Below are 26,065 nucleotides of genomic sequence, written 5' to 3'. Positions count from 1 at the left end.
GGCTTCTTGGGTTCTGTCAATCATTCATCAGGGTACTTCATGGTGTGGATATTCCATCCTCCTTTTATGGTAATTCCTCAGTCTTCTCGGGAGCAACTTCCTTTTTTCCCAAAGGTTCTTCCAGATCTCGTCCCAGGGTACTATTCAAGAGGTGCCTTTGTCCCAAAGGGGGAAGGGTTTTATTCAAGAAGGGTTTTATTCAAGAATGTTTCTAGTGCCCAGAAAAGAGGGTACTTGGAAACCAATTCTAGACCTTTCTCTCATCTAAACACTTTTTTGAAGGTGGGTTCCTTTCGGATGTTGTCCCTTCAGACTCTGTTTCCTCTCTTGCTCCCTCGGGCCTTCTGGTGTCCCTGGATCTCTGTTGCTTCCTGGCATTTTCAGTTCTGTGCTTTGCCCTTTGGGCTTTCTACTGACCCAAGGGTGTTCATCAAATGTCTCGCTCCTGTGATTGCTTTTTGCAGGTTTCAGTGGGTCCAAATATTTCCTTACTTGGACGACCTGCTGATTCAGGTGTCCTCCCAGAGGTCCTTTTGCAAACTCTTCATTTTGCCATTTCTCTTCTTGAGAGCCTGGGGTTCACTGTAAACTTCAAAAAATCTTCTCTGACTCCTTCTCAGGATCATGTGTTTCTTAGTTGCAGGATTTAGACTGTGACAATGCTGGCATCCCTGCCTCTTCGAAAGGCCTTACATCTCATTTCTTACTTTCAAACTCTTCTTCCCTTAGCCTCCATTACAGCCAAGAAGTTTCTGAGAGCTCTGGGTTTCACAGCTTACACCGTTCCTATGCTCCCTCTGGCCAAACTCCACATGAGGATGTTCACTGGCTTTTGAAGTCGGTGTGGCTTCAACATGTGCATCCTCTAGACTTTACAGTTCCTCTTCTCCTTTGTCTCAATAAGGAAATTTTGTGGTGGATTCAGCAGTTGTCTCTGAATCCAGGGCTCCCTTTTCATCCCCCTCTTCTCTCAGGATCTGTTCACAGATGCTTCAGATGTGGGATGGGGAGCGACGTTTGGCTCCCTGAAGGTACAGGGAGTTTGGTCGCCTCATCAGCAGAAGGAGCACATCAGCGTTAGAGATGAGAGCTCTCATGCTTGCTCTTCAGGCCTTTCATCCTCTTCTCTCCAGGGCGCCTCAAGGTATTCATAGACAATACCGCAGTTATGTGGTATATCAAGTAACATGTGGGAACAAGGTCTTACCTTCTTTGCCAGTTAAGTATCAAGTGACTCTTCAGGCAGTTTATATTCCTTCAGATCAGAGCATTGTGGCAGATGCTTTGAGCAGGTCCTTCCCTCAGTCCCACGAAGGGATGCTTCACAGGGATGGGTTTCTGGACATTGTTCACCAGTGGGGTACTCCTCAAGTAGATCTCTTTGCCTACCCTATGAACAGACAACTTCCTCTGTTTTGTGCCAGAGTCCCAGGTCCTCTGGTGTGGAAGGTGGATGCCCTCTCATTTTCCTGGAAGGGGATGTATCTTTATGCATTCCCTCCCCTTCCACTCATTCCGAAAGTCCTGTTCAGGATTCAGCAGGATGCTCCCCAAATCTTGTTGGTGGCTCCCTTTTGGCTGTGAACAGCACTGGTTCCCTCTACTTCTGCATCTAGCCAAGAGCAGTCATCACAAGCTACCTCACAGGGTGGATCTGGTCACACAAGACAAGGGATCTCTCATCCATCCCCACCTGTTCACACTTTAGCTGACACTGTGGATGATAGGGTTTTGATTCCACATAGACCCCTTTTTTCTGAGGATGTACTGCAGGGACCCACTTACTGTGGATGTTCCTTTGGTTCTCTCATTTGTGTGAGTTGCTCAGTGTTGGTTTGGCCTGTTCTTCTATTAAGCCCACTTATCAGCTCTTTCAGCTTGTCTTCCTTTAACTTCTAGATTTGAGGCTAAGCAATTTCTTAAAGGCGTCATTAGTATTAGACCTCCAAGGAAGCCTGTTTCTCCTCCCTGGGATCTTAATTTTGTTCTGGAGAAACTGGCTGGGGCTCCTTTTGAGCCTGCTGTTTCAGCTTCCTTGTAACATTGCTCTTGGAAGACTGTTCTTTTGTGGATTCTTACTTCTGCCAGATGGGTGTGTGAGTTGCAAGCCCTTATGACTTGCCTGCCTTTTTTGATATTCCATGAGGGCAGGGTGTCCTTGCATACTAATCCTTTTATGTGTAAGGTGGGTAACAAGTTATCGCTTAGTCTATTAATTTGCCTACTTTTTTACCCTCTCTGACAGTGAGAAGGTGCTGCATACTTTAGACGTGCATAGACAGCTCAGATTTTGTTTGGATAAGACTAGAGTTGTCAGTCTAATCAGTTTGTTTCCTTTCATCCTAAGTCTTTAGGATTGGCCATTTCTACTTGGATTTCAAAGGCTATTTATTTTTGTTACACTTTTCATGGCGAGAGCCTTCCTTCTTTTGTAAAGGCTCATTCTGTTAGAGCTGTGGCTTCTTCTGGTACTTTTTTCAAGGGCTCACACACTACTATTCTTGAAGCAGCTACCTAGACTTCTGTACATACTTTTACCAAACACTACAAGCTGGATGGTATCCGTGGAGCTAGAGCTGGTTTTGCTAATGCCATTCCTCGTGGCTTCTTGGCGGGCTCTACTGCTGCTTCCTCCTCCCAAGTTTCTTCTTGAGCTGTGGCACTCTCCCATAAGTGATGAATACTGCAGCGGTAAATGTAAGGACATAGTACAGTTCTGTAAATTCTTCCAACGGTGTAGATGTTCTTGCCTTCTCCGTTGTAGTATTCACTCCCTCTCTCCATCCCCCTAGACTTTTTCCTTCCTAGATGTGCATGTTCTCTTTGGTTTTCCTTGGACTGGTGTTCCTACTGGAGCTATCATTTCTGAGGATTGTACACCTGAATGTCCCCTTTGTGTCCTATACTACCCGAGGAGCATTTAGGTGATGTTTAGTGTACCTTAAAGCAATGGTAGGCTGGCTTAATGATGGGCTTTCACGGCAGGGAAGTCCCATAAGTGACTAATACTGCAGCGGTCAAGGCAAGAACATCTACTGTTATGGTAACATTTTACACAACTGTACTTAACACCTATTCTCTTTCAAGCAAGATTGTATTAACACCTGTCTACCAGATGCAGTATATGTAAGATTCATGTTGATTCATTGAAGGTAATTCCGACATATGAAAAAAACAAAAAAAAAGAAAATCACCATTAAACACTTCAAACAATGCAAACTTTTATTTATTTATTTATTTTTGCAAGGGAGGCAAACTCCCCAGCACCCCTCATGTGGGAGGCACTCCACACACACACACACACACACACACACACACACAGGACTTGCTTATGCCAACTCCGAGGTTGCACAACAGTGAAAAAGAGGCAGACCCCATTGTCATCGAATGTAATTTCGGTGAACAGCACTCGCTCACTTTTGTGTTCACTGAAATTTTAATCGCATGACATGCTCCCATAGACAGATAGATAGATAGAGTGTGACCATCACTAACTGAACTGTATGATCTTTTGCATGCTGTTTATTCAGAAAGGGCATATAGTGGGTTTCAGGCCAGAATTTCAGAATTGTGCGATATATTTTCAAGAACTTAACATCTGCTAGACACCAAGTCAGTTTCTGCATATTGTGATTTTGTATCTAGAGGTAATCATTTTGGTGCATGGTCTTTAATCTGGACAGCTGTCACTGTTGGTATTCGTTATTACTTGGAGTACAGTAGCATGTGCCCCATTGCTGCCTTTAGACATCAGGTTTGAATTTAAGCATTCGGGATTGCATTCTGTTCTCCTGCTTCATTACTGAATCAAGTTTTCTATTGGTAGTGGCATGTTTTGCCTAGAAAGCAAGACTTTCTGCCTTATATGAATTACAGCCTCCAACTAGCAATGAATAGTTGCCCTTTAGCTTGCTAATAGGGGCTGATAGTCATTGGGGGGAGATTGGTTGTGATCCTTGCAGGTGTGCACATAAAGATGATGAGAATTACAGTGACTGTGTATTGAAAAGTACATGTCTAGCAGTTGTAAAACTCCATACATGTTCCCTGCTTCATTCAAGATATGTTTTTTCAAAGTCAGATTTTCAGTACTTATTGCCAGAGTAAATTTGTCTTGTCTTTGCATTCTAAATGTTTAAGTAACAGATACATATAGAAACATTTGTCTTTGTAATGTTTGCAGTTTTGTGTGTTAGTTTTCCATTTTAATTAATCTGTTTGACTTCATGTACCATTTTCCTTGTTTTGTGAGTGTTTTGTTGCAGTGAGATTTCTTGCTATCAGTTTAAATGAGGTTATGGCATCAGAGAAGTACTGATGCTTATTTATGCATTGTGTTGCTTAGTGTAACTGTATGCAGTGTAATACTTGCTGACAATTTTTAATAATTTTTTAAATGTTTTTTTTCTCCTTTATATCCAGTAGGAGTAAACCTGCAGATGCCGAACCTGTTGAAAAGCCTTTTGTGGGTGATAAAAGATTTGAGCCAGTTTCTCAGGTTACTCCTCCTCAATCCCAGCATGGACAGCTTTCTCAGCCCTTAGCAAACCCTGCGGTTCCTCCTCCTCCTGTAAATCCCAAGCCATCACTGCCTGAGTGTACGTATTTTTAAATAGTTGCTCTTTATTATTGACTTTATGCTTTCCTAAAAACAGTATGTGAAACAAGTGACCTAACAAGTCCTTCTTCATTTAACATTACCTGAGTAAAGGGGGCATACAATGCATTTGTAGTTCATTTTGTGAACAGAACCACTCATGTTCATTTTTTTGTATTTTAACAATGCTAGCCTGTTTGATTAGAAGTAACAGAATAAAATATTGCTGTCATGATGTAGTTTCAAGTAAAGAGGTAAGTCATTTAGAGTAAGGAGCCATTTCTCAAGCAAGTTCCTGCCTGACAGCAGTGAGTCTTAGTTGTGCCTTTTCCTTTCTTCCCTCCATTTTGCAGAAAGTTAGGGATATTGAAAATGCATTTTTGTGAAACTGAGCAGTTTCATAATGCATCACCAGAATCATTTTGTTTGGAAGCCTTCGTGAAGTTCCTTAGGATGCCTTTTGGGAAACTTTATTGCTGATGTGACAACATTTTTAAGGATTTTTTTTCTTTTCCTTGCTGACAAATCTTGCTTTTAGGCTTAATTTGTTCCTTAAAGCAATTGCATATCTAGGGCCATCTGTAGAAAATGAATGAAATTTTTCTTAAGTGCATTTACCCTTTGTGCTCGTTAACCATTTAGCCCATTTCCCACATTTCTGAAACTCGTTTGTTCTCAGAAACCTTGATATTTTTTTTTTGTGTTTCAATTTGCATGCAGACTTGCATTTTATTACTTTTATATTAACAGAGTTCATATTTTAACCTTCTAAATTTTGTAAACATTATTTTAATTGCTTTATGATCTTGAAACAATGAATTTTGTGATGTTTAACTTTATGAAAATTTGTTACATTACTTTAAGCTTAATGCTTGTCTATTTAAATTGCCTTAATTTTTTTATGAATTGAAGTACCTGGTAACTGCTGAAGGTGATGTAAAAGAAAAAAAACAGTAAACAAGTAAAACCACACTTCACCACCACGACAATGTTAAAATTCCTTTTAATAGGTTAAGCTTTAAAAACTGAGAGTTCGGCTCAAATTCCTATTAATGAAGTGAAATAAACTGTTAGCTCTAAAAAGTTGGTACCTTTATAAGCAAGTAATTTTCCCTCACAACTATAAGCACTTTCGGCTATGCCTTCTTCAGATCGTAAGGGGAACAGAGTTGCATTTCCATTAACAGCTTGGTACAGACCAATAACTTCTAGTCAATTCCTCTTTCTAATTATTCAGAAGGGTTTTACCATTCATGGATCGGAATCAAGGCACATCATTATTTTGTCCTATCATAGATCGCCTTCCCTTCAAAATGGGTCTCAAAGGCACAACAGAGTTTAGACATGGTGGTTTATCAGCTTTTAAATTCACAATCCATTTCACCTCATTCAGTTCTGTCTGACTAGTGATGTCCCCTTTTCTTATTCCATATAAAGTGCATTCTATGACTTTAAAATTAAAATAGTTAGTTGGAAACTCCATAACATGGTTTGCTAGAGCATTCTTCTGGTCCCTGTTGCGAATATCTCAAGTGTCTCTGAGCCCTATTTTTTAGAAGTTGATCCGTTTTGCCTGTGTAATATGATGGGCACAATTTACAGGTTGCCATGTAAACCACATGTTGAGTATTGCAGTTTGCATAGCATTTAAAACGATATTCCAAGCCAGTTATAGGATGCTGAAATAGGTTACTAGAGTTTGTCACATTACAAGCTGTGCACGTCCCACATTTATAAGTTCCTCTCCTATTCAAAACACGTTCATTTGAAAAGTCATCTTTTTGATATAATCTTTTCAAATTCTTTTTGTTTTTGAAAGTGAACTTAGGTTGTTCCCCCACTATATCACATATTCTATTATCCTGTGTCAAAACTGGCCAAAATTTACTAATAATATCGTTTTAAATACTATGCAAACTGCAATACTCAACATGTGTATATGGCAACCTGTAAATTGTGCCCGGCATATTACATAGGTAAAACCAATCAACTTCTAAAAAATAGGGTTCAGAGACACTTGAGATATTCGCAACAGAGATCAGAAGAATGCTCTAGCAAACCATGTTGTTGAGTTTCCAACGCACTACTTTAATTTGAAAGTCATAGAATGCACTTTAGAAAGAATAAGAAAAGGGGACATCACTAGTCAGACCAAATTGAATGAGGCAAAATGGATCGTGAATTTAAGAGCTGATAAACCACCAGGTCCAAACTCTGTTGTGCCTTTGAGACCCATTTTGAAAGGAAGGTGACCTATGATAGGACAAAATAAAGGTGTGCCTTGATTCTGATCCATGAGTGGTTGTAGACAGTGTGATGTACACCTAAAACCCTTCTGAATAATTAATTAGAAATAGGAATGGACTAGAAGGGATTGGTCTGTACCAATCTATTAATGGAAATGCAACTCTGTTCCCCTTGCGATCTGAAGAAGGCATAGCTAAAAGTGCTTATTGTTGTGAGGAAAACAATTTACTTATAAAGATACCAGCTTTTTAGAGCCAACAGTTTTTTATCTCACTTCATTAATAATTTGAGCCGTCGGACTCTCAGTTTTTAAAGCTTAACCTATTAAAAGGAAGTTTAACATTGTCATGGTGAAGTGTGGTTTTACTTGTTTACTAATTTTATTTATGGGTTGAAGTTCGTTTTGTGTAGTGCATATTATTAGTTGTTTATTCCTACCATTTGCTTGCCATTTGCTTATTTGAATTTCAACTTTGTAAAACATCTATTGGTAATGCACTGTTAAAAGTTCAGTTGAGGCCGGTTTCTGTGCCAAGGTCACATATAGTGGTAGTAGAGGAAGAGCGTCTGTTCTTGTGAACACTGAGGATGGACTGACCTAGGTGAGATCATTCCCCCATTCCACCACCCTGATATAACCATTACATTAGTGCTGCCATCATGCTTCCTTTTTGGCCTGATAACAGTTTGAGAGTTTTGTTGTGCTGCATCTTTTCAGGTATTCTTGATTTTACCCATGTTTCTTATCCACATACAAGCTGGATGATGCTAGTAATGACCATTCATGGGTGAGATGGTGCCCTAAGGTAAGAAGGTCTCCATGATATACCCCCTCCTTGCTGCCCACTGTTCCCCTCAACTTGCACACATCCCTTTGGTGCCCTCTGTCTCTCCCACTCTGGAATACCCACACCGTCCAGGTTACTTTTTTCTACCTTTCTCACATTGTGTAGTATGCTTCGGGTTTTTCCTGTATCAATAAATGCTAACTAGGAAAGACTGCACTATAACAGCTGTGGAGAAAACATCAGAATTAAGTTGTGTTGGTGGTGGTGGTGGGGGTCCCTAGAAGCCGTGAAGTTTTGGATGCTCTGAGGTGCATTTTAGACTTGCCCCTTTCAGCCAGTTATGACCTGACCAAAAATCATAACGTTTGAATAGAAATTCAGTCTGACTTTTTAACTTTGCCTTTTCCAGTATCCTTTCAACACAACCTAAATGGGCAAGAGTGCATTCTAGTAAGTGTGAAATATATAATCAGATTAAGGTTGGTGGCTAATAGACTGCCCCAAAGCCATGGGGTTTCAGACGTTTTAAGGTGCATTTTAGAGCTTTACTTTCAGTCATTTAATCCAGTGATGGCCTGAAGAGGGAGGGAAATTCAGTATCATTTTTTTTCTTTCAAGGAAGATATAAGATATGCCAGGCAAAATAACATTTCTCAGTAAACTGAGATGACAATGTCCTTCCATTTCACTGTTGCAGTATTTGTAACATTAAGGATCCCCTGCTTAGGGCAGCCCAGCATCCGGCCAATATACCAAATTCTTAGGTTGCTGTAAGGTATGCTGTACGTCACATGTATGCTCCTTGCGTACTGTAGGGCATAAAAGTGACGTTTGGACATACCATCCTAAGAACAACTTTGCCACCAGTCCGAACACCATCTTTTAATCATCAATCTGAATGCCTACATTCCGTTGCTGGTTTCACGGAGCCATTGCTGATAAGTGTCTCATTGATGTCATTTTTTACTTGTCTTTTCTTTTTGTTACTTGTAGGGTTTCATGTCATGCAAGAAGGATAAATGCCAGTGTGGGAGACAGATTCCCCATAAAGACTACAATGAACCGTGTCTGTTTTGACTTGGTGCCTCACATGACCATACATCCTGTTACATCTGTCAGGCTTTTGTACCTAAAACTTTGCATAGAAGACTTTCTTTTTTGATGCTGTATCTTGAGAATCAGCATCTTAAATTTCTCCTGAAAGATAACGATGGAGGGAACTTCCTGCCCCAAGGGACAGCTGTCAGGGAAGAAGGTGGCCAAGAAATTTAGGCCAGAATCTTCTGCTGTTCAGCCTCTGCCGGACTTCTCTACCAAGGTGAGTGAATGCCCGGCTTTGTTGGGTTCCTTGACCAGGTTGAGGCTGTTGGGGATCTGGCTTTAAGCACATCCAGAGAGGCTTTGCAGGTGTCCATTTCGGATATTCAAGGAGAACCATGGTTGATCATTTCCAAGGGGCCTAGGGGTGTTCCTTAAATTTTACTCAGAGAAGTCTTCCCTACTACCATTGAATGTGGTCCTGGGTCAGAGCCTTCCAAGTTTTATAAGGCAGATGTTCCACTGGAGAAAAAAAAAGTAAACATGTTTCTCCTTCCTCTGAGGATCCACAGAGTGAGTGGAAGGCTTTCACTCAGGGTTTTAGTGCATTGATGGCATTGAAACTTCCTCAGGGTGTTTCTGTTCCTGCTTCCCACTGGTAAGCAGGGTTCCTCTGAGGAGGAGTTGGATTCATTTGAGGAATCCTTGCTTACTCTTCTCGTATTCCTTCTCTTTTGGACTATGGGTCAGAGTCAGAGGAATCTACCAGTTTTGCTACTCCCTTTGAAGAGATTTCTTTTGGGGACACAATCGCCAGGATGATGGAGTTCTTTAAATGTGATTGTGCTCAGGGCTCTGAGATTCATAAGAAGTACTAGGAGTTGCTGCAGATGGACTCTCCTAAACTTTCTGTTGTTCCTCCTGTTTTGACTGCCTTGTTGGATGGATTTTCCAATGCCTCTAAAATTCCAGATTCTCAGCCCTCTGATCCCAAGAAACCTGATAGGTTTTATAGGGTGCCTGAGGACTGAAATTTTTGAACAAGTACCCTGCTGCTGACCCCTCAGTGATGTCTGTAGCTTCTGACAAGATCTCTCAATTGCTTCCTTCATCCAGATTACTGCCCTCTGATAAAGACAGCATAACCATTAAAAGCTGTAAGAAGGTTTACACCTCAGCTACCTTGACTTTTAGGGCTGTTAATTATCAGACCCATATTTCCAGGTATGTGTTAGCTGTCCTATCCCAGGCTTGTCAGGTTATGTCTGATCTACTAGACTCTGAGGGTAAAACTTCTGCTCTTTCCCTGTTAGGGAGTTCCTCCCAAGTGGCTCGTCATTCTATTAAGTGTAGTTGTGATGCCTCAGAAGTCTTCCTTTCCAAATAAACCAGGTGATGTCTGACTATCCTTTACTTTCCAGCCACTTTCCTCTTTCTCTCTCTCACTCTTTCTTCCTGTTTGGCTACAGATTACTCAGGATTCCTGGGTCCTGTGCATTATTCACCAGGGGTATTTCATGGTGTGGAAATCACTTCCTCCTTTTATGGGTATTCCTCAGCCCCATCAGGAACAACTCTCCTTTTTCCCCAGAGGTGCTTCGGGACCTTTTGACTCTTGAGTACTATTCAAGAGGTGCCTGTTTCCCAAAAGGGGAGGGGGATTTTACTCCAGGATGTTTCTAGTACCCAGAAAGTAGGGTACTTGGAGACCTGTTCTAGCCTCCATCATCTAAACACTTTTCTGAAGGTGCCCACTTTTTGAATGTTGTCCTTTCAGACTTTGTTCCCTCTTTTGCTTCCTCAGGCTTGTATGGTGTCTCTGGAACTCAATGATGCTTATCTCCATATTCTGATTCATCCCCTTTTAAGGAAGTTTTTGCATTTATCTGTTGCTTCCTGGCATTTTCAGTTCCCTGCTTTGCCCTTTGCCCTTTGGCCTTTCTACTGCCTCAAAAGTATTCACCAAATGACTCTCTCCGGTTATTGCTTTTTACAGGATTCAGGGGATCCAAGTGTTTCCCTGCTTGGACAACCTGCTGTTTCTGGCATCCTCTCTAGAGATCCTGTTGCAAAATCTCCATTTTGCCATTTCTTTTCTTCAGAGCTTGGGATTTACAGTAAACGTCAAAGAAATCTTCTCTGAATCCTTTTCAGGACCATGCTTTTCTGGGTTGCAGGATCCAGATAGTGCTTTTGCTGGCATCCCTGCCTCCTTCCAAGGTCTTGACCCTCATCTCCTCCTTTCAAACTCTTCTTCCTGTGGATTCCATTATAGCCAGGGAGATGTTCACCGTGTTTCACTGTTGCAGTCATTACTCTTGGGTTATCCTGCTGGCAGGCGACCCGCGGTCGGCCAGAATTCCAAAGTCTAGGTCCGGCATCGGTTGCTGTCGGCTCTTCCCTGATGACAGTGCACCAGGGGTCTAAAAGATGCAGCCGACGCCATTATCTTCAGTCTTTCTTGCCGTGCGGTGCCCGAAGCAAAAGCAGTTTGCAAGTGCCGATCGGCCGACCCCTGAGATTTTCACAGATGAATTTCAGATCCGAAGTCTTCATTAAAGCTGAGTACCCCGTTGGGGAAACTTTTTTCTTGCTCCAGACCGATGTCAGAAAAAGTTAACAATTGTATTTCTTGTGGGAAGCAAATACCTCATAAGGATTATCACTCTTAATGTATTCCTTGCCTAGGCCCTGATCATAACATTGCTAGCTGTCGGTTTTCTGCTAGATTCAACAAACCCACTATTAAGCGTCAATTTGATTTTGCTTATCATTACTTTGGCCGAAAATTCATATTACATAATGCCATCGGAACAACTGACGACCGGAGTTTCTAAAGAACGCAAGGAAAAAGAGAAGGACAGGCATCCGAGATCCAAAACCGATGAGGCTTCCGCTAAACCAGTCGCTGGTTCGCCGGTTCTCATTGAGGTGCTTTCGCAGCCCCTGACACCTGCTACCTCAGAGCCACAGGCCGTTGACGACTCCCACGTGGAGCCAGCTAGGCCTCTGGATACTCAAGGTATTGGACACTCGGAAATCTTTCCCTCAGTTGAGTCCAGAGACGCTGAGCAGGCATCGGCTTCTGAGGGTGTTTTCAGACCTACACAGTTATATGTAAAGCCTACTCCAGCTTCAAAAGCAAAGACTACAGCAGCTTTAAAGACAAAGAAACAAGTACAGCATTCTTCAGAGCAGACTTCCATGCCTAAAAAACAGATGCTCAAAATGGCCAAAGACCTTATTACCTTGATCAGGGGTTCCCATCCCCCTCCTGACAAAAGGCCTAGACAGGAGACAGACTATGACTCTTCAGATCAGGTTTCCATTTCCTCCGACTCCTCTTCTGTACAGGAATACACTCTTCCTCCCTATGAGGATTCTGATGCTGAAGAATCCATTCCTTCAACCTCTCCTCCTGAGGATTTTTCTTTTGGGGAAATCCTGCATACCATGAGGGAACACTTCCACTGGGAGAGCCAAGATTACTCAGAATCAAAGAAAAGGCTCAGAGATTTCTTTTACTTCCTCAGCACAGGCCTCTTGCTATTCCCCCTGTGCTAGACATTGTAGATGATGTATTTTCAGAGTCCAGCCTTTCTCCAGATTCCTTACCTCCAGCTCCTGTTAAGCCAGACAGATATTACAGGGTTCCTGATTCTCATAAATTTCTTTATAAAAACCCTACTGCTGACCCAGAAACTATTTCTCTGGGTCCCAAGGGGGTTAAAGCCGCTACTGCTAAAGTTCCTATTCCTTCTGACAGGGACTCAAGGGCACTAGACAGATGGGGAAAAAAGGTTTACACTTCTGCTACTTTGGCTGTGAGAGCTTTAAATTGTCAATTTCATATGATTAAATATCAGCAATACTTAATGTCACTGTTAAAACAGAAAATGTTGACTAATTCTGATTATACAGAAAATAAGGAAATACAGGATTTATTGCATGCAACTGAACAAGTAGGAAAGCATACATTGCAATGTGGTTTAGATTGTCTGGAGGCCTCCTGCAGGGCCGCAATTATGGGTTCTGTCATTAGGAGGCATGCTTGGTTAAAGGAACAAAATCTGCCTGATCATGTTAAAGCAAAATTATTAGATGCTCCATTACAGCATGATACTTTACTTAGTGTTAAAGCAGAGGAGGTTTTGAAGAAAATGGAGGACAAAGTGAAATCTATGCGAACAGTAAAGGATTTCTTATAGGTGCAGCCACCAAAATTTAGCAGGAACTGGCCTACAAAGAATTGGTCCTTTCCAGTGTCTGACAGGCCACAAAGAGGCAGATACAGACGTCCCAGAGGCAGATCCCAGCCCCAGGGCTCATACAGGCCTAAACAGTGGGGTGCTTCTACCTCCAAAACTGGAGTAGACAAAGCACAGCCATACAGGAAACAGTCCCAATGACTTGCCTCTGCCAGCACCAAGCACTTATCTTCTTGCAGCCCCCTTAGGGGGAAAACTAGCACTTTTCTCTCAAAATTGGCACATGATCACCCAGGACAAATGGGTATTGAATATAGTGTCCCAGGGCTACAGGTTCCACTTTCACACCCTGCCAAAGGCAAAAGGTATGCCAAACCTGCCACACAATCAGTGGGCAGAGGCACAAAAACAAGTTTCGAGCCTTATGCAAATTAAGGCCATTCAGCAAGTACCACAGCAAGAGCAGGGACAAGGATTTTACTCAAGACTTTTCTTAGTCCCCAGAAAGGACAAAACCTGGAGACCAATACTGGACCTGTCTGTTCTAAATACGTTTCTGGACGTTCCAAAATGCAAAATGTTAACTCTGCAGCAGCTTCTGCCCATGCTGGGCAAGAAGGCTTGGCTTGTAACTTTGGACTTGAGGCATACCTGCATATACCAATCAGACAGTCTTGCAGAAGATACCTCAGATTCATAGCTGGCTCAATGCACTACCAATTCTCTGCACTGCCCTATGGCTTATCTACTGCTCCCAGGGTCTTCACAAAATGCCTGGTACCAATAATTGCATTTTGCAGACAGAGGAATTCAAATTTATCCCTACTTGGACGACTGCCTTATACAAGCAGAGAACAAGGACACTCCACTAAAGCATCCGGCGTTCGTAAAAAGAGTATTAATTTGCCTAGGGTACACTGTAAACGAAAAGAAATAAAAACTAGTACCTTCTCAAGAGATAATATTCCTGGGTGCAAGCTTAAATACAACTGCCCAGATGGCTTATCTCACACCAGACAAAGACAACTAACTTCTTACTTCAAAATGTTGGCAACAAAAACCCAGTTATCTGCAAGAAAAATTCTGCAGGCTTTGGGCTTCGAGCTTCATGGCATCCTGCATACTGCTAATTCCATATGCCAGACTGCAAATGAGGAAACTTCAATGGTACCTAAAAAGTGTCTGGACTCAACATGGTCAAAACCTGGAAGCATTAATTACCCTCCTTCCTTGCCTGCAACAAAACCTGGAAGCATTAATTACCCTCATTCCTTGCCTGCAACAGGAGTTTCGATGGTGGGCTCATGCCTGTCACCTCAACAAGGGACAGCCTTTCACTCTACCCACAGCCAGGCAGTCAATAACAGCAGATGCATCAGACTATGCCTGGGGAGCACACATGGCAGGGAAATGTATTCAGGGCACATGGCCCACAAATCAAATGAATCTACATAGCAATCAAAAAGAGATGCTAGCTGTTCAGAATGCTCTGATAGCGTTCAAGGATTTACTCCATCCAGGACAACTACTGATAAGGACAGACAATACTACAGTCATGTGGTACATAAACAAGCAGGGAGGCACACATTCCTACCCCTTCTGCAGACAAGCCCGTACTTTATGGAACACAGCATTGACTTATAAAGTACACGGGCAAGCACAATTCGTGCCAGGAAAGAAAAATACTCTAGCAGATGAACTAAGCAGAAACCTTGCGGATTCCCACGAATGGAAACTGGATCCACTCATCTTCAACATGATAACAAAGGAATGGGGATGCCCAGACATAGATCTATTTGCCTCCCCTCACAACTACCAACTACAAAAATTCTGCACAAGGACTTATCACAAGCAAGCATGGAAAGTGGATGCTCTGTCATTCAGTTGGAAAAGTCTAACAGAGTATATGCCTTTCCTCGTCTGCCTCTCCTCCCCAAGGTACTCCTAAAGGTCAGACAAGAGAAGCCAAAAATGATCCTGATTGCCCCAGACTGGCCACGCCAGCACTGGTATCCAATCCTAAAACACTTGCCTCAAGGCCCAGCCTGGACACTGCCTCTTATTCCTCACTTACTGACCCAGCGAAACAGTCAGATTCTGCACAGCCAACTCAGAACCCTAAATCTGGCAGCATGGCGGATAATGTAACCATTCAAAACGCACCTCTCTCTAAAGCAGTGGTAGATGTTCTTTTGGAGGCCAGGAAGCCCAGTACCAGACAATCTTATGCAGACGAATGGAAAAGATTCTGTGCTTGGAACCAGGCACAAGGACTTGACACATCTGTACCAAATATTCCTCAGATTTTAGAATACCTAACCGAGATGCTGGGCAAAGGCCTATCCTTTTCATCAATTAAAATTCATGCCTCAGCCATTTCAGCTCATTACAGTACGGAACCTCCTATTTTTTTCCCATCCATTAATAAGACAGTACCTCAGAGGGGCCAAAAACATAAGCCCTCCAAGGAGAGCCCCAATGCCTGCATGGGACCTCAATTATGTTTTGGAAAAACTCACACTGTCGCCTTTTGAACCAGCCAGTACAGCTGATATAAAGTTTTTATCTTGGAAAACAGCTCTGCTCCTAGCAATAACCTCTGCAAGACGAGTTTCAGAGTTACAGGCACTCATGGTGGAATCTTTCATCATTTTCCACCCAGACAGGGTTTCTCTAAGAACGAACCCTACATTTATGCCTACGGTAGTGTCCACTGTGGCCCTCAACCAAACTATTCATCTGCCTACCTTTTATCCAATCCCACAGAATAAGGGTGAAAGACTTCTGCATTCCTCTACACCAATAGTCAACTCCTCCCTGGTTAGATCAGACCATAAATTAATCACCTTGGAAGTCCACATCACTCTCGCCCCGCAAAGATAACCACCATGAAAAACTTCTCCAAAGCTAACTTTGGGCTCCTAAAACAGAGGTGGCTAACTTCACGGCCCTCATACAAATGGAGAATAGTTGCATGACCGCCGAGTCATGCACCATTGCACTGTACAAATACATACACAAATGCATGGATCTCACCATATCCAATAGAACCAAGATGCTCTCCTCCAAAAAAAGGAAGCTAATCTGGTGGTCCCCTGCCATAAACAAACTCTACAACAGGAGGAGGAAACTGATGCGGAATAAGCTGAAGTCCCAAGATTGGAAAAACTCCCTTAGCCTCAACAAAATGTTGAGATCCCTCATCAAATCCTCTAAAGCTAGGTATGAAAACAGAATTGCAGCAGATAGTAAAGACAACCACAAGGCCTTCTATAGTTATGTAAAGAATCTCCACGGCAGTACCCAGATTTGCTCTGAGCTACTGCACAATGGTACCTCCTATACCAAGCCAGCAGATATTGCCAGTATACTGGCCGACAGATTCAGTGACAACTTTACCCCTTGTCTCCCCCCCCCCCCCCCCAAAGGACCAATCACAATACCAGTAGATTCCCAAGCATCCAGTACTACTGCTGCACAGGTTAAAATAGCACTGTCCAAGGCCAAGAATACAGCTTCAGTGGGACCTGACAATATCCCTTCTGTGTTCTACATGAACTACGGAGTGAACTGGCATCTCACCTGTGTCCCCTGTTCAATCACAGCCTCACCTCAGGCTTTGTCCCTACCGAATGACGCATTGCTATAGTCATCCCTCTCCACAAAGGAGGAGTGACTACACACCATGGGAACTATCGCCCCATTAACCTGACAAGTCTGATATGCAAAGCTATGAAACACTCCATCATGGACCTAATAAACAAGGATATAGGGAATCTCCAAACTCTGGATCCCACACAGTTTGGTTTTGTGAAGGGTAGATCATGCCTGCTCAACTTGTTTGACTTCTTTGAGTCAGTCACCAGAGCTGTAGATGAAGGCAAGGTGGTTCATATAGCCTACCATGATCTGGCCAAGCCCTTTGATGCTATTCCCTACTTAGGAATCAGAAAAACTCACTAAGCTAGGCATCAACCCCTGTATCACTAGGTGGGCTGCAAACTGGCTCACAGATAGAACCCACAGTGTGAAAGTAGCTGACTCCCAAGTCAGACTGCTGACCAGTCATGGGTGTAGTCCCACAGGGATCGGTCCTTGGTCCTCTCCTGTTTGGTATCTACTTCTCAGAAGTCCAGGCCAACACAAAGGGACTCTGGCTGACAAAGTTTGCAGATGATTGCAAGTTGGGAGCTAATATTAACAACCCAAGTGATGTTGACATCCTACAGAAAGGCCTCACTGAGACCAATGACTGGTGTCAGAACCATGACCATAAGCTAAATGCTAAAAAATGCGTCCTCATCCCCTTTGGGGAAAACCCAGTTCCCATGCATTACCATGTTGACGGTAGTCCACTGAACACAGAAGGCGTTATAAGAGATCTGGGAACACAGGTTGACAGCAACCTCTCTTTTGACCACCACAGTGCCACTGTGCTCAGAAAGTCCTCTGTGGCACATCTCATTACTAAGGGTTTTGCATCCAGGAAGAAAGAGGTCATTGTCTCCCTCTACTCATCTCTCATTAGGTCAGTCATAGAGTACAATGCCTCATTTGGTATGTACCTAACTAGACACCTGCAACAACTGGAGAGCCCACGAAAGTACCTCACAAAGAGTATCCTTGGTTTTAAACACTTGTCCTATATGGACAGACTCAAAAAAACTCCAACTGTTCTCTGTCTCATGTTGCCAACTTAGAGGTGATCTCTGCTTGACTTGCAAAGCCATGTCTGACCCAGCTCTGTTACAAATGCTACATCTAAAGAAATCCCAATCCCTCCGCACCACATGCTCCAGAGACCTCAACCTCATTACCGCAATCAACCGAACGTGCTGGAGGGACAGGTTCATAACCCAGAGACTGCCCATGCTATGGAATAGACTTCCCATACATGTCAAACAGAGAACCTCACTGGCCCTCTTCAAGAGAAATCTTGATGAGTAAATGGGAAATAGAAAATTCACCCCAGGGATCACTCCAGTGGCTTTACTCGACAGAGGCACTAGGAATTAAGGTTGGGTAGCACTATGCCAGGGTAATCCTATGGGCTAGGCTTTTAAAGGCCATTAGCGTAGTACATACCTATGAACCACATTGATGTGGTATGTAAACAAATTGGGGCGAACAAGATCTGATTATCTTTGCCGATTAGTACTTCTGATATGGAATCTTGCTGTCCAGTAACAAGTGACTTGTCAGACAGTTTACATTCCTTCAGGACAAAACATTGTGGTAGACACTCTGAGCAGGTCATTAACTCAATCCCACGAATGGATGATTCACAGGGATATGTCTCTAGATATTGTCCACCAGTGGGGTGCTCCTCAAATACTTACTTGCCTCCCCTCTAAACAGACAACTTACTATATTTTGTGCCAAAGTCCCAGGTCCTCTGGTGTGGAAGGTGGACGGCCCTCCCTTTTTCTTGGATGGGGATGTTTCTTTATGCTTTCCCTCCCCTCATTTGAAAAGTCTTGTTGAAATTACAACAGGATGCCCCCAGAATCTTGGTAGTGACTCCCTTTTGGCAGAGATAACATTGGTTCCCTCATCTTCTGCATTTAGCCAAGGGCAATCATCACAAGTTACCTCACAGGGTGGACCTACTCACACAAGACAAGGGATTTCTCATTCATCCCCACCTGTCCACTCTTCAGCTGACTCTCTGGGTGATAGGATTTTGACTCCACATAGACACATTTTTTCTGAGGATGTACTTAAGGTCCTCCAGGAGGCTAGGAAACAGTAATAGGAAATCATAACTTATCCAAATGGAAGAGGTTTTCTGTTTGTTGTCTTTCTCATAACCTGGTTCCACTTTCTGTGGATGCTCCTTTGGTTATGTCTTAACTGCATGTATTGCTCAATGCTGGGTTGGCTTATTCTTCTTTTAAGGCCCACTTATCAGTTATCTCTGCTTGTCTGCTTTTATCTCCTCCTCTAGCTTCTAGATTTCAAACTAAACAATTCCTCAAAGGCGTCCTTCATATTAGGCCTCCCAGGAAGCCTGTTTCTCCTCCCTGGGATCTTAATTTTGTTTTGGAGAAATTGACTTTGGCTCCTTTTGAGCCTGTGGCTTCAGCTTCCTTATGACATTGCTCTTGGAAGACTTCTTTTGTTAGCCCTTACTTCTGCCAGATGGTTGTCTGACCATCAAGTCCTTATGGCTTGTCCTCCTTTTTTGGTGTTTCATAAGAATGGAGAATCCTTGCGCACTAATCCTTCTTTTATGCCCAAGGTGGTGAATGGCTTGTCCCTTAGTCTATTCATTTGCCCACTTTTTTCCCTTCTCCACAATCTGCTAGTGAGAAGGTGCTGCAGACATTTGATGTGCATAGACAACTCTGATTTTATTTGGATAAGTCTAAGACTATTAGGAAATCTGATCAGCTTTTTGTTTCCTTTCATCCCAGGTGCTTGGGATTAGCTGCAGCCAATCAGACTATTTCTTCTTGGAACTCAAAAGCTATTTCTCTTGTTCTCATGGTAAGAGCCTTCCATATTCTGTTAAGGCTCATTTTATTACAGCTGTGGTTTCTTTTTGTTGCGTTTTTCAAGGGTTTGGATACTAACTCTTTTCTTGATGCAGCTACTTGGACGTCGCTACATACTTTTACCAACCACTACAAGTTGTATGGAATTTCCAGAGCTAGAGCTGGTTTTGCTAAAGACATCCTTCATGGCTTCCTAGAGAGCTCTGCTGTTTTTTTCTCCTCCGAGGTTTCTTCCTGAGCTTTGTTACTCTATGTAATGTTATGAATACTGCAAAAGTGACATGGAAGGACATAGTACAGTTGTATAAAATCTTACCATAATGGTAGATGTCCTTCTTTTCACTGTTGCAGTATTCACTCTCTCCCTCTAGTCCATTTGTCTTCTAGATATACTGGTTACCTCTTGGTTTTCCTTGGACTGGTGTTCTTACTGGGGCTTTCAGTTTTGAGGATGGTATGTACAGACATCACCTTTATGCCCTACACTACACGAGGAGCATAAGTATGACATATGGCGTACCTTAAAGCAACCCAAGGCTTTGGTATACTAGTTGGACATCAGACTGCCCTAAGCAGGGGATCCATAATGTTATGAATACTGCAACAGTGAAGAGAAGGACATCCACTGTTATGGTAAGATTTTACACAACTGTACTTTCTTGCGATGATGCACATTTCCTATCTGGAAAGGGTGCCTACTTTTGTTGCCCCCCCCCCCAAAAAAAAAAAAAAAGACACTTTCTGTGTATCCACAAATGGGATAAAAGTCAAAACACAAATGGTTACAGTCATATATTTCAAGTGGTTGCTGTCAGATGAATATTCGGCATGCCTCCTCATCCCTATCCCAAAAGACTGGCACCTTCTGTGAATTGCTCTGTCAGACTAGAATGAAACTGAAAGAATAAGTAGGGCACTGTAACAAATTTCATCTTACAGCCGACATGCATATATATTAACAGCAATCCTTCTTCCCCTGCCCCCCCCCAAAAAAAAAAAAAAAAAAAAACAGCCACATGTATAAATTTATGATGATTGAGTATGAGGAAAGTGAAAAAATAATGTTGTACCTGAACTGCTGCCTCAACAAGGCTGTTTTGTCTTTTTGTGCACACCTTTGACTTCTGCAAGGCTAGTTAAAGAAATAATGCCTGTACTGTTTGCAGCAGCAGTACAAACTATTATGACCTTGTATGTCAACTTCTTCAGTTTGTGGGAAAATTTAAAGAAGTAATCACCATACTGTCACTGTCCTCGTACCCCATACAAGCTACAGTGATATGTGTATACTTCTGTGAAGGACATGTATTGGACTAGATGAGGATCCAGGGCAGAGGACGTCATTAAACGTGTCAGAATTTATTTGTGCAGCATGGGAACCACTAACATGTCCCCAAACATTCTTGAGAGTCTGGTTGTTCTGCGATGCAGTTTATAATTGCTACCCAGAAATGTTATTTGTGCCCAGCAGTATTGTGTGCATCTACAAATAAAAATTTGTGTCATTTTTTCAAACACATCCACTCACCTTGACACTGCCCCTGTTAAGTAAGCTAGGTCTTTGACTAAATTCAATGATTTTACATACACATACACACACAGCGGATATAAAAAGTGTACACACCCTGTTAAAATGCCAGGTTTTGTTATATTTATAAAAAAAAAAGTAAGACCACAGTAAATCATTTCAAAACTTTTCCCATCTTTAATGTGACCTTATAACCTGTACAATTCGATTGAAAAACAAACAAGTCTTTTAGGAGAAAAAATATACAAAATAAAAAACGTACAATAAGCTGGTTGCATAAGTGTGCACACCCTTAAACTAATACTTTGTTGAAGCACCTTTTGATTTAATTACAGCATTCAGTCTTCTTGGGTAGGAGTCATATCAGCATGGCACATCTTGACTTGGCAATATTTGCCCACTGTTCCTTGCAAAAGCGCTCCAAATCTGTCAGATTGCAAGGGCATCTCTTGTGCAAAGCCCTCTTCAGGTCACCCCACAGATTTTCTGTTGGATTTAGGTCTGCGGTCTGGCTGGGACATTCCAAAACTTTAATTTTCTTCTGGTGAAGCCATACTTTTGTTGACTTGGATGTATTGCGGGGTTCATTGTCGTGTTGAAAGGTGAAATTCCTCTTCATCTTTCTAGCAGACACCTGAAGGTTTTGGGCCTACAGTGACTCGTATTTGGAACTGTTCATAATTCCCTCCACCTTGACTAAAGCCCCAGTTCCAGCTGAAGAAAAGCAAACCCAAAGCACGATACTGCCACCACCACTATGCTTCACAGTGGAGATTGTGTTCTTTTAGTGATGTGAAGTTTTTGTGCCAAACGTACCTTTTGGAATTGTGGCCAAAAAGTTCAACCTTGATCTCATCAGACCATAACACATTTTCCCACATGCTTTTGGGAGACTTGATGTGTTGTTTTGCAAATTTTAGCTGGGCGTGGAAGTTTTTCTGTGCAAGAAAAGGCTTCCATCTTGCAACCATAGCCCAGACGTATAGAGAGTATGGGAGACTGTTGTCACATGTAGTACACAACCAGTACTTGCCAGAAATTCCTACAGCTCCTTCAGTGTTGATGTAGGTCTCTTGGCAGCCTCCCTGACCAGTTTTCGTCTTGTCTTTTCATCAGTTTTGGAGGGATATCCTCATATTTTCTCCACTGTTTGATGACTGTCTTCACTGTGTTCCATGGCATATCCAGTGCAGTGGAAAAATTTTTGTACCCTTCTCCTGAGTGATACCTTTAAACAATGAGATCCCTTTGATGCTTTGTAAGCTCTCAGCGAACCATGTTTTTTGCTGTAGCAGGCAACTGAGTAAATGTCAGGAAAATCCTACTAGGAGAGCTGAACTTTATTTTGGGTTAATCAGAGTCTCTTTAATTGATGGCAGGTGTGTACCCACTCCTCCCACTCCCACTGGTGTTTCCCTTCATAGCCCATCTTCTTCTTTTCCTCAGAAAAGGTTTAAGGGAGCAAGTTTTATCTGAGGATGATGATTCCTCATGGAATGAGTTTTTGGCATACTTTGCCCAAATTTCTTCCCCCTTGGACTATGCTTTACCTGAGGAGGAGTCCAGTGGAACTGAGATTCCTGGTGAAGATATCACCTTTGGTGAGACTATTGCTCGTATGAAGGAGTTTTTTCAGGTGTGAGTGCTCACAGGTTGCTGATGTGCAGAGGAGATACTATAATTTTCTCAATATGGATTCACCACCTCCATCTGTTGTGACTCAAGTTTTGTCAGCTTTTCTGGATGCTTTCACATCTGCTTCTGAGAGCCCAGGCTCTCATCTTTCTGCCCCCAAATAGCCAGATAGGTTCTATAAAGTTCCAGAGGACTGCAAATTCCTTTATAAATGCTCTGCTGCATACCCAGTAGTTGTTTCTGTAGCTACTGATAAGCCACCCAGAATTTAGCCTTCCACTTCTCTTCTCTCTTCAGATAAGAAGAGTAAAACAATGGAAAGGCTGGGAAAAAAGTGTACACTTAAGCTACTCTTGCCTTTAAGGGCAGTTAACTATCAAACCCATATGAATAACAATGCTTTAGCCATTCTTTCTCAGGCCACTCAGCTTCTGTCTGATCTTCCAGATTCAGATGTAAAGTCTCAGCTTGCCACTGTTTTGGGAGCATCTTCCCAAGTTGTATGCCTCTCCTTTAGATACAGTTATGATGCTGCAGAAGCATCTACCAGGGCTATTGCCTCTGGTTTTGTATTAGGGAAATACTCTTAGGATCATAAGAAGTTACTAGGCTATTGGCCCTGAGGCCCTTACAAGTCTAGCCAAGAATTTAGCCCATGGTCGTACAAGTCAGCACCCAATGCCCCTGTCCAGCAGGGGGACAGGTGGAATCCCAGGGGTGTGTTTTCTGTTCCCCATCCAGTTATCCAGGTTGCGCTTAAAAATGGTTAATGAGGTACTCTACTTGACGTGGAGAAGGGAGTCTAGTCTATTCCACAGAAGGGGGAGTCTCTGGGACACAAATCTATCCCGCCAATAAGTTCTATTTATGTCACAAACCAGGTTGAAGTCGTGCATGTGAGTTACTCAAGTGGAGCTTGAGTTGTGGATATGCAGCAAGTCCGATCAAGGCGTGGTCTGAGATTCCTTTGTATGCCAGACAGAGGTCACCTCTGAGGAGTCTGTATGAGACTGAGTAGAGGGGCAAGGCTTTTAGCCTGTCTGCGTAGGGTAGGGGTTTGAGGCTTTGGATTCTCTTGGTGAGGAACCTCTGTGGTCTCTCCAGTTGCTGCATGCGCTTTGTGAGGTACATGCCGAAAGGGGCATTGTACTCAATAATGGGTCTTATAAGGGAAGAATACAGGGATGTTATGACCTCCTTGTCCCTGGATGAGATACCCTTCCTCATGAGGTGGGCCATGTAGAAAGCTTTCTGTAGAATGGAGATAATATGGTGGTCAAAAGTCAGTTTGCTATCAGCCCTGGGTACCCATGTCCCTCACAACTGATTGCATGCTTAGGACCTTGTTATTAGTGTGGTAATTTGTGGGGACGATGATGGATGTTTTTGTCATTCAGTTTGAGGCTATGTTTCTGGCACCAGTCATTTGTTTGAGATGGGGAATTAATGACAGCACCCAGCTTGCAATCATCTGCAGACTTGGTCAATCATAGTCCGCTGGTTTTGGCATGCACCTCAGAAAAGTTTATCCCAAGCAACAGAGGCCCCAAAACTGATCCCTGGGGTACTTTGGTTGTTACGGGTCTACTGCTTGAGGTGGCTTCCCCTATTTTGACTAATTGGGTTCCATCATTGAGCTAGTTTGCTACCCATCTGGTAACATACAGATTGCTGCCTAGTTGAGAGTTTGTCTATTATATCTGAGTGGGGAATAGTATCTAAGGCTTTGGCCAGGTCAAGGTAGGTGGTGTGCACTGTGTTTCCCTCATCCATAGCTTTGGTGACTGTCTCAAAGAAGTCGACCAAATTTAACAGGCATGACCTCCGCTTGACAAAACCAAGCTGTGTGGGATAGAGTGTTTGGAGGTTGCCAGATTCCTTGTTAATTAGGTTCATGATAATCCGTTTCATGGCCTTGCAGATCAGGCTAGTTAGGCTGATGAGTCTATAATTTCCTGGATCTGTGCATTCTCCACCTTTGTGCAAAGGGATGACAGTGGCTGTCCTCCACTCAGCTGGGATGAAGCAGGTACTCGGGCTTTGGATGAATAGGGTGCCTAGTGATGCTCCAAGTTCCTGCCTGAGTTCATGTAGGATGCAGCCTGGGATGTTATCGTGTTCCATGGAGGCTGTATTTTTTGCCTTTGAGAGGGCAGTGATGACTTATTCCTTAGAGATGAGGAGAAGGGGGGAAGATTCTGGGGATGTCCTGATTTATTGGGGGGGGCAGAGAGTTGAAGTTTTCACTGAAACTGCCTGCCAGCAGGTTGTCTATATCTACGGCGTTTGTGTATGTGGTGTCCTTGACCACCAGTTCTGAGCAGATCTGAGTGCTTCCTTGGAGATTGTGGACATATGTGAAGAAGGCCTTATGATTGTCTTTAATAGATGTGACTAGTTTTGACTCCAAGCTTGCTTTGGAGGATTTTACTAGTGCACTTATTTGCTTGTTCAGGCTAAGGAGAGATTTTTTCTAATTAGGCACCTGCTCCTCCTTGGTCCTGGATAGTAAATTTTTCCTTTTATTATAGAGTTCATTTATTGCAGATATCCACCAGACAGGTTTACTCTTCCTTGAGGAGGATGCTTTTGTTTTGTCTGGTATTCCTGATTCTATGCAAGTATAGTACTTTGGTGTAGGTTTGGACATATCTGCCAGTTCTTATGGAGGGGAAAGGGCTGTGAAGCTGTTTATACATTCCCTCAGGAAGTTCTAATCAGCTTTGGAGGAGTTTTTTGTTTGACCCTATTGGGAGTGGGGGTGGGGTAGATGGTGACTTCGAAAGTCACCGCTTTGTGGTTGGATCTTACCAGGGAGGATGACACTGTAGGGGATGCTGCAGTGGTTACTCATGTTGGTTAATACCAAGTCCATGATATTATCACCTCTTGTTGGGGGGTCGACCAGCTGGTCCAAGGCATTTGCACTGACTAAATCAAGAAATCTCTGGGCATTTGTGTTTTGGCATGAATAGTAAAAAAGAAGAAATGGCACACCAAAACAAACTAAGAAACACTGAAAAGTGCCAAAACTGTAGGAGAAACAGTCTGAGGCGATGTCAAAGGCTTTTATTCAATACTCCACACAAACTCAGTATAGCATAAAACATGAACGCCATTAACCAAACTGCGTTTTCGTCTCAACAAAGTGACTTCATCAGATAACCAGTAAATCCATCATTAAACTTTTAAATACTCATTAAATACAAAACTACCAATCACATACATTCCTCCATTAAACTATTACTTAAAAAAACAGTACCTAAACTTTTCATTCATTTAAATACATAGTAAATACTATGTTATGGGTGGACAAAATTGTATTCACAATTAAACAATCTAAATGTATAAAAATTTAGGTTTACCTACACCTAAAATTAATATTATAAAACCTTATAAAAAATAATTATTTAAATGGTTTTTTATTATTACTAAAACTTAGCTGGTTTAAAATAGGAATATTTAAAAATAAGCATAGCCTGCCATCTGCTGGACAAAATGTTTATTACTGAACCAATTTTTATATT

General features: G+C 42.5%; 1 protein-coding gene across 7 annotated transcripts in view; it reads left to right on the top strand.

Moving 5' to 3' along the window:
* Positions 1 to 26,065, top strand: part of TJP1 (tight junction protein 1) — a 2,268,071-nt gene that overhangs the window by 1,754,761 nt on the left and 487,245 nt on the right. For 4 of the 7 annotated variants that reach the window (XM_044078561.1, XM_044078563.1, XM_044078560.1 and 1 more), the window contains one exon: positions 4,423 to 4,598. In XM_044078561.1, the coding sequence (XP_043934496.1) occupies positions 4,423 to 4,598 (176 nt within the window). The remainder of the gene's footprint in view (positions 1 to 4,422; positions 4,599 to 26,065) is intronic. The other 3 variants (XM_044078564.1, XM_044078565.1, XM_044078562.1) reach the window with 1 other exon arrangement.

The sequence above is a fragment of the Protopterus annectens genome, chromosome 7.part1 (assembly GCF_019279795.1).
Source record: "Protopterus annectens isolate FY-2018-M chromosome 7.part1, PAN1.0, whole genome shotgun sequence".
Lineage (NCBI taxonomy): Eukaryota > Metazoa > Chordata > Ceratodontiformes > Protopteridae > Protopterus > Protopterus annectens.
The sequence above is the reverse complement of the archived record's forward strand: the minus strand, read 5'-3'. Positions and strand labels throughout refer to the sequence as shown.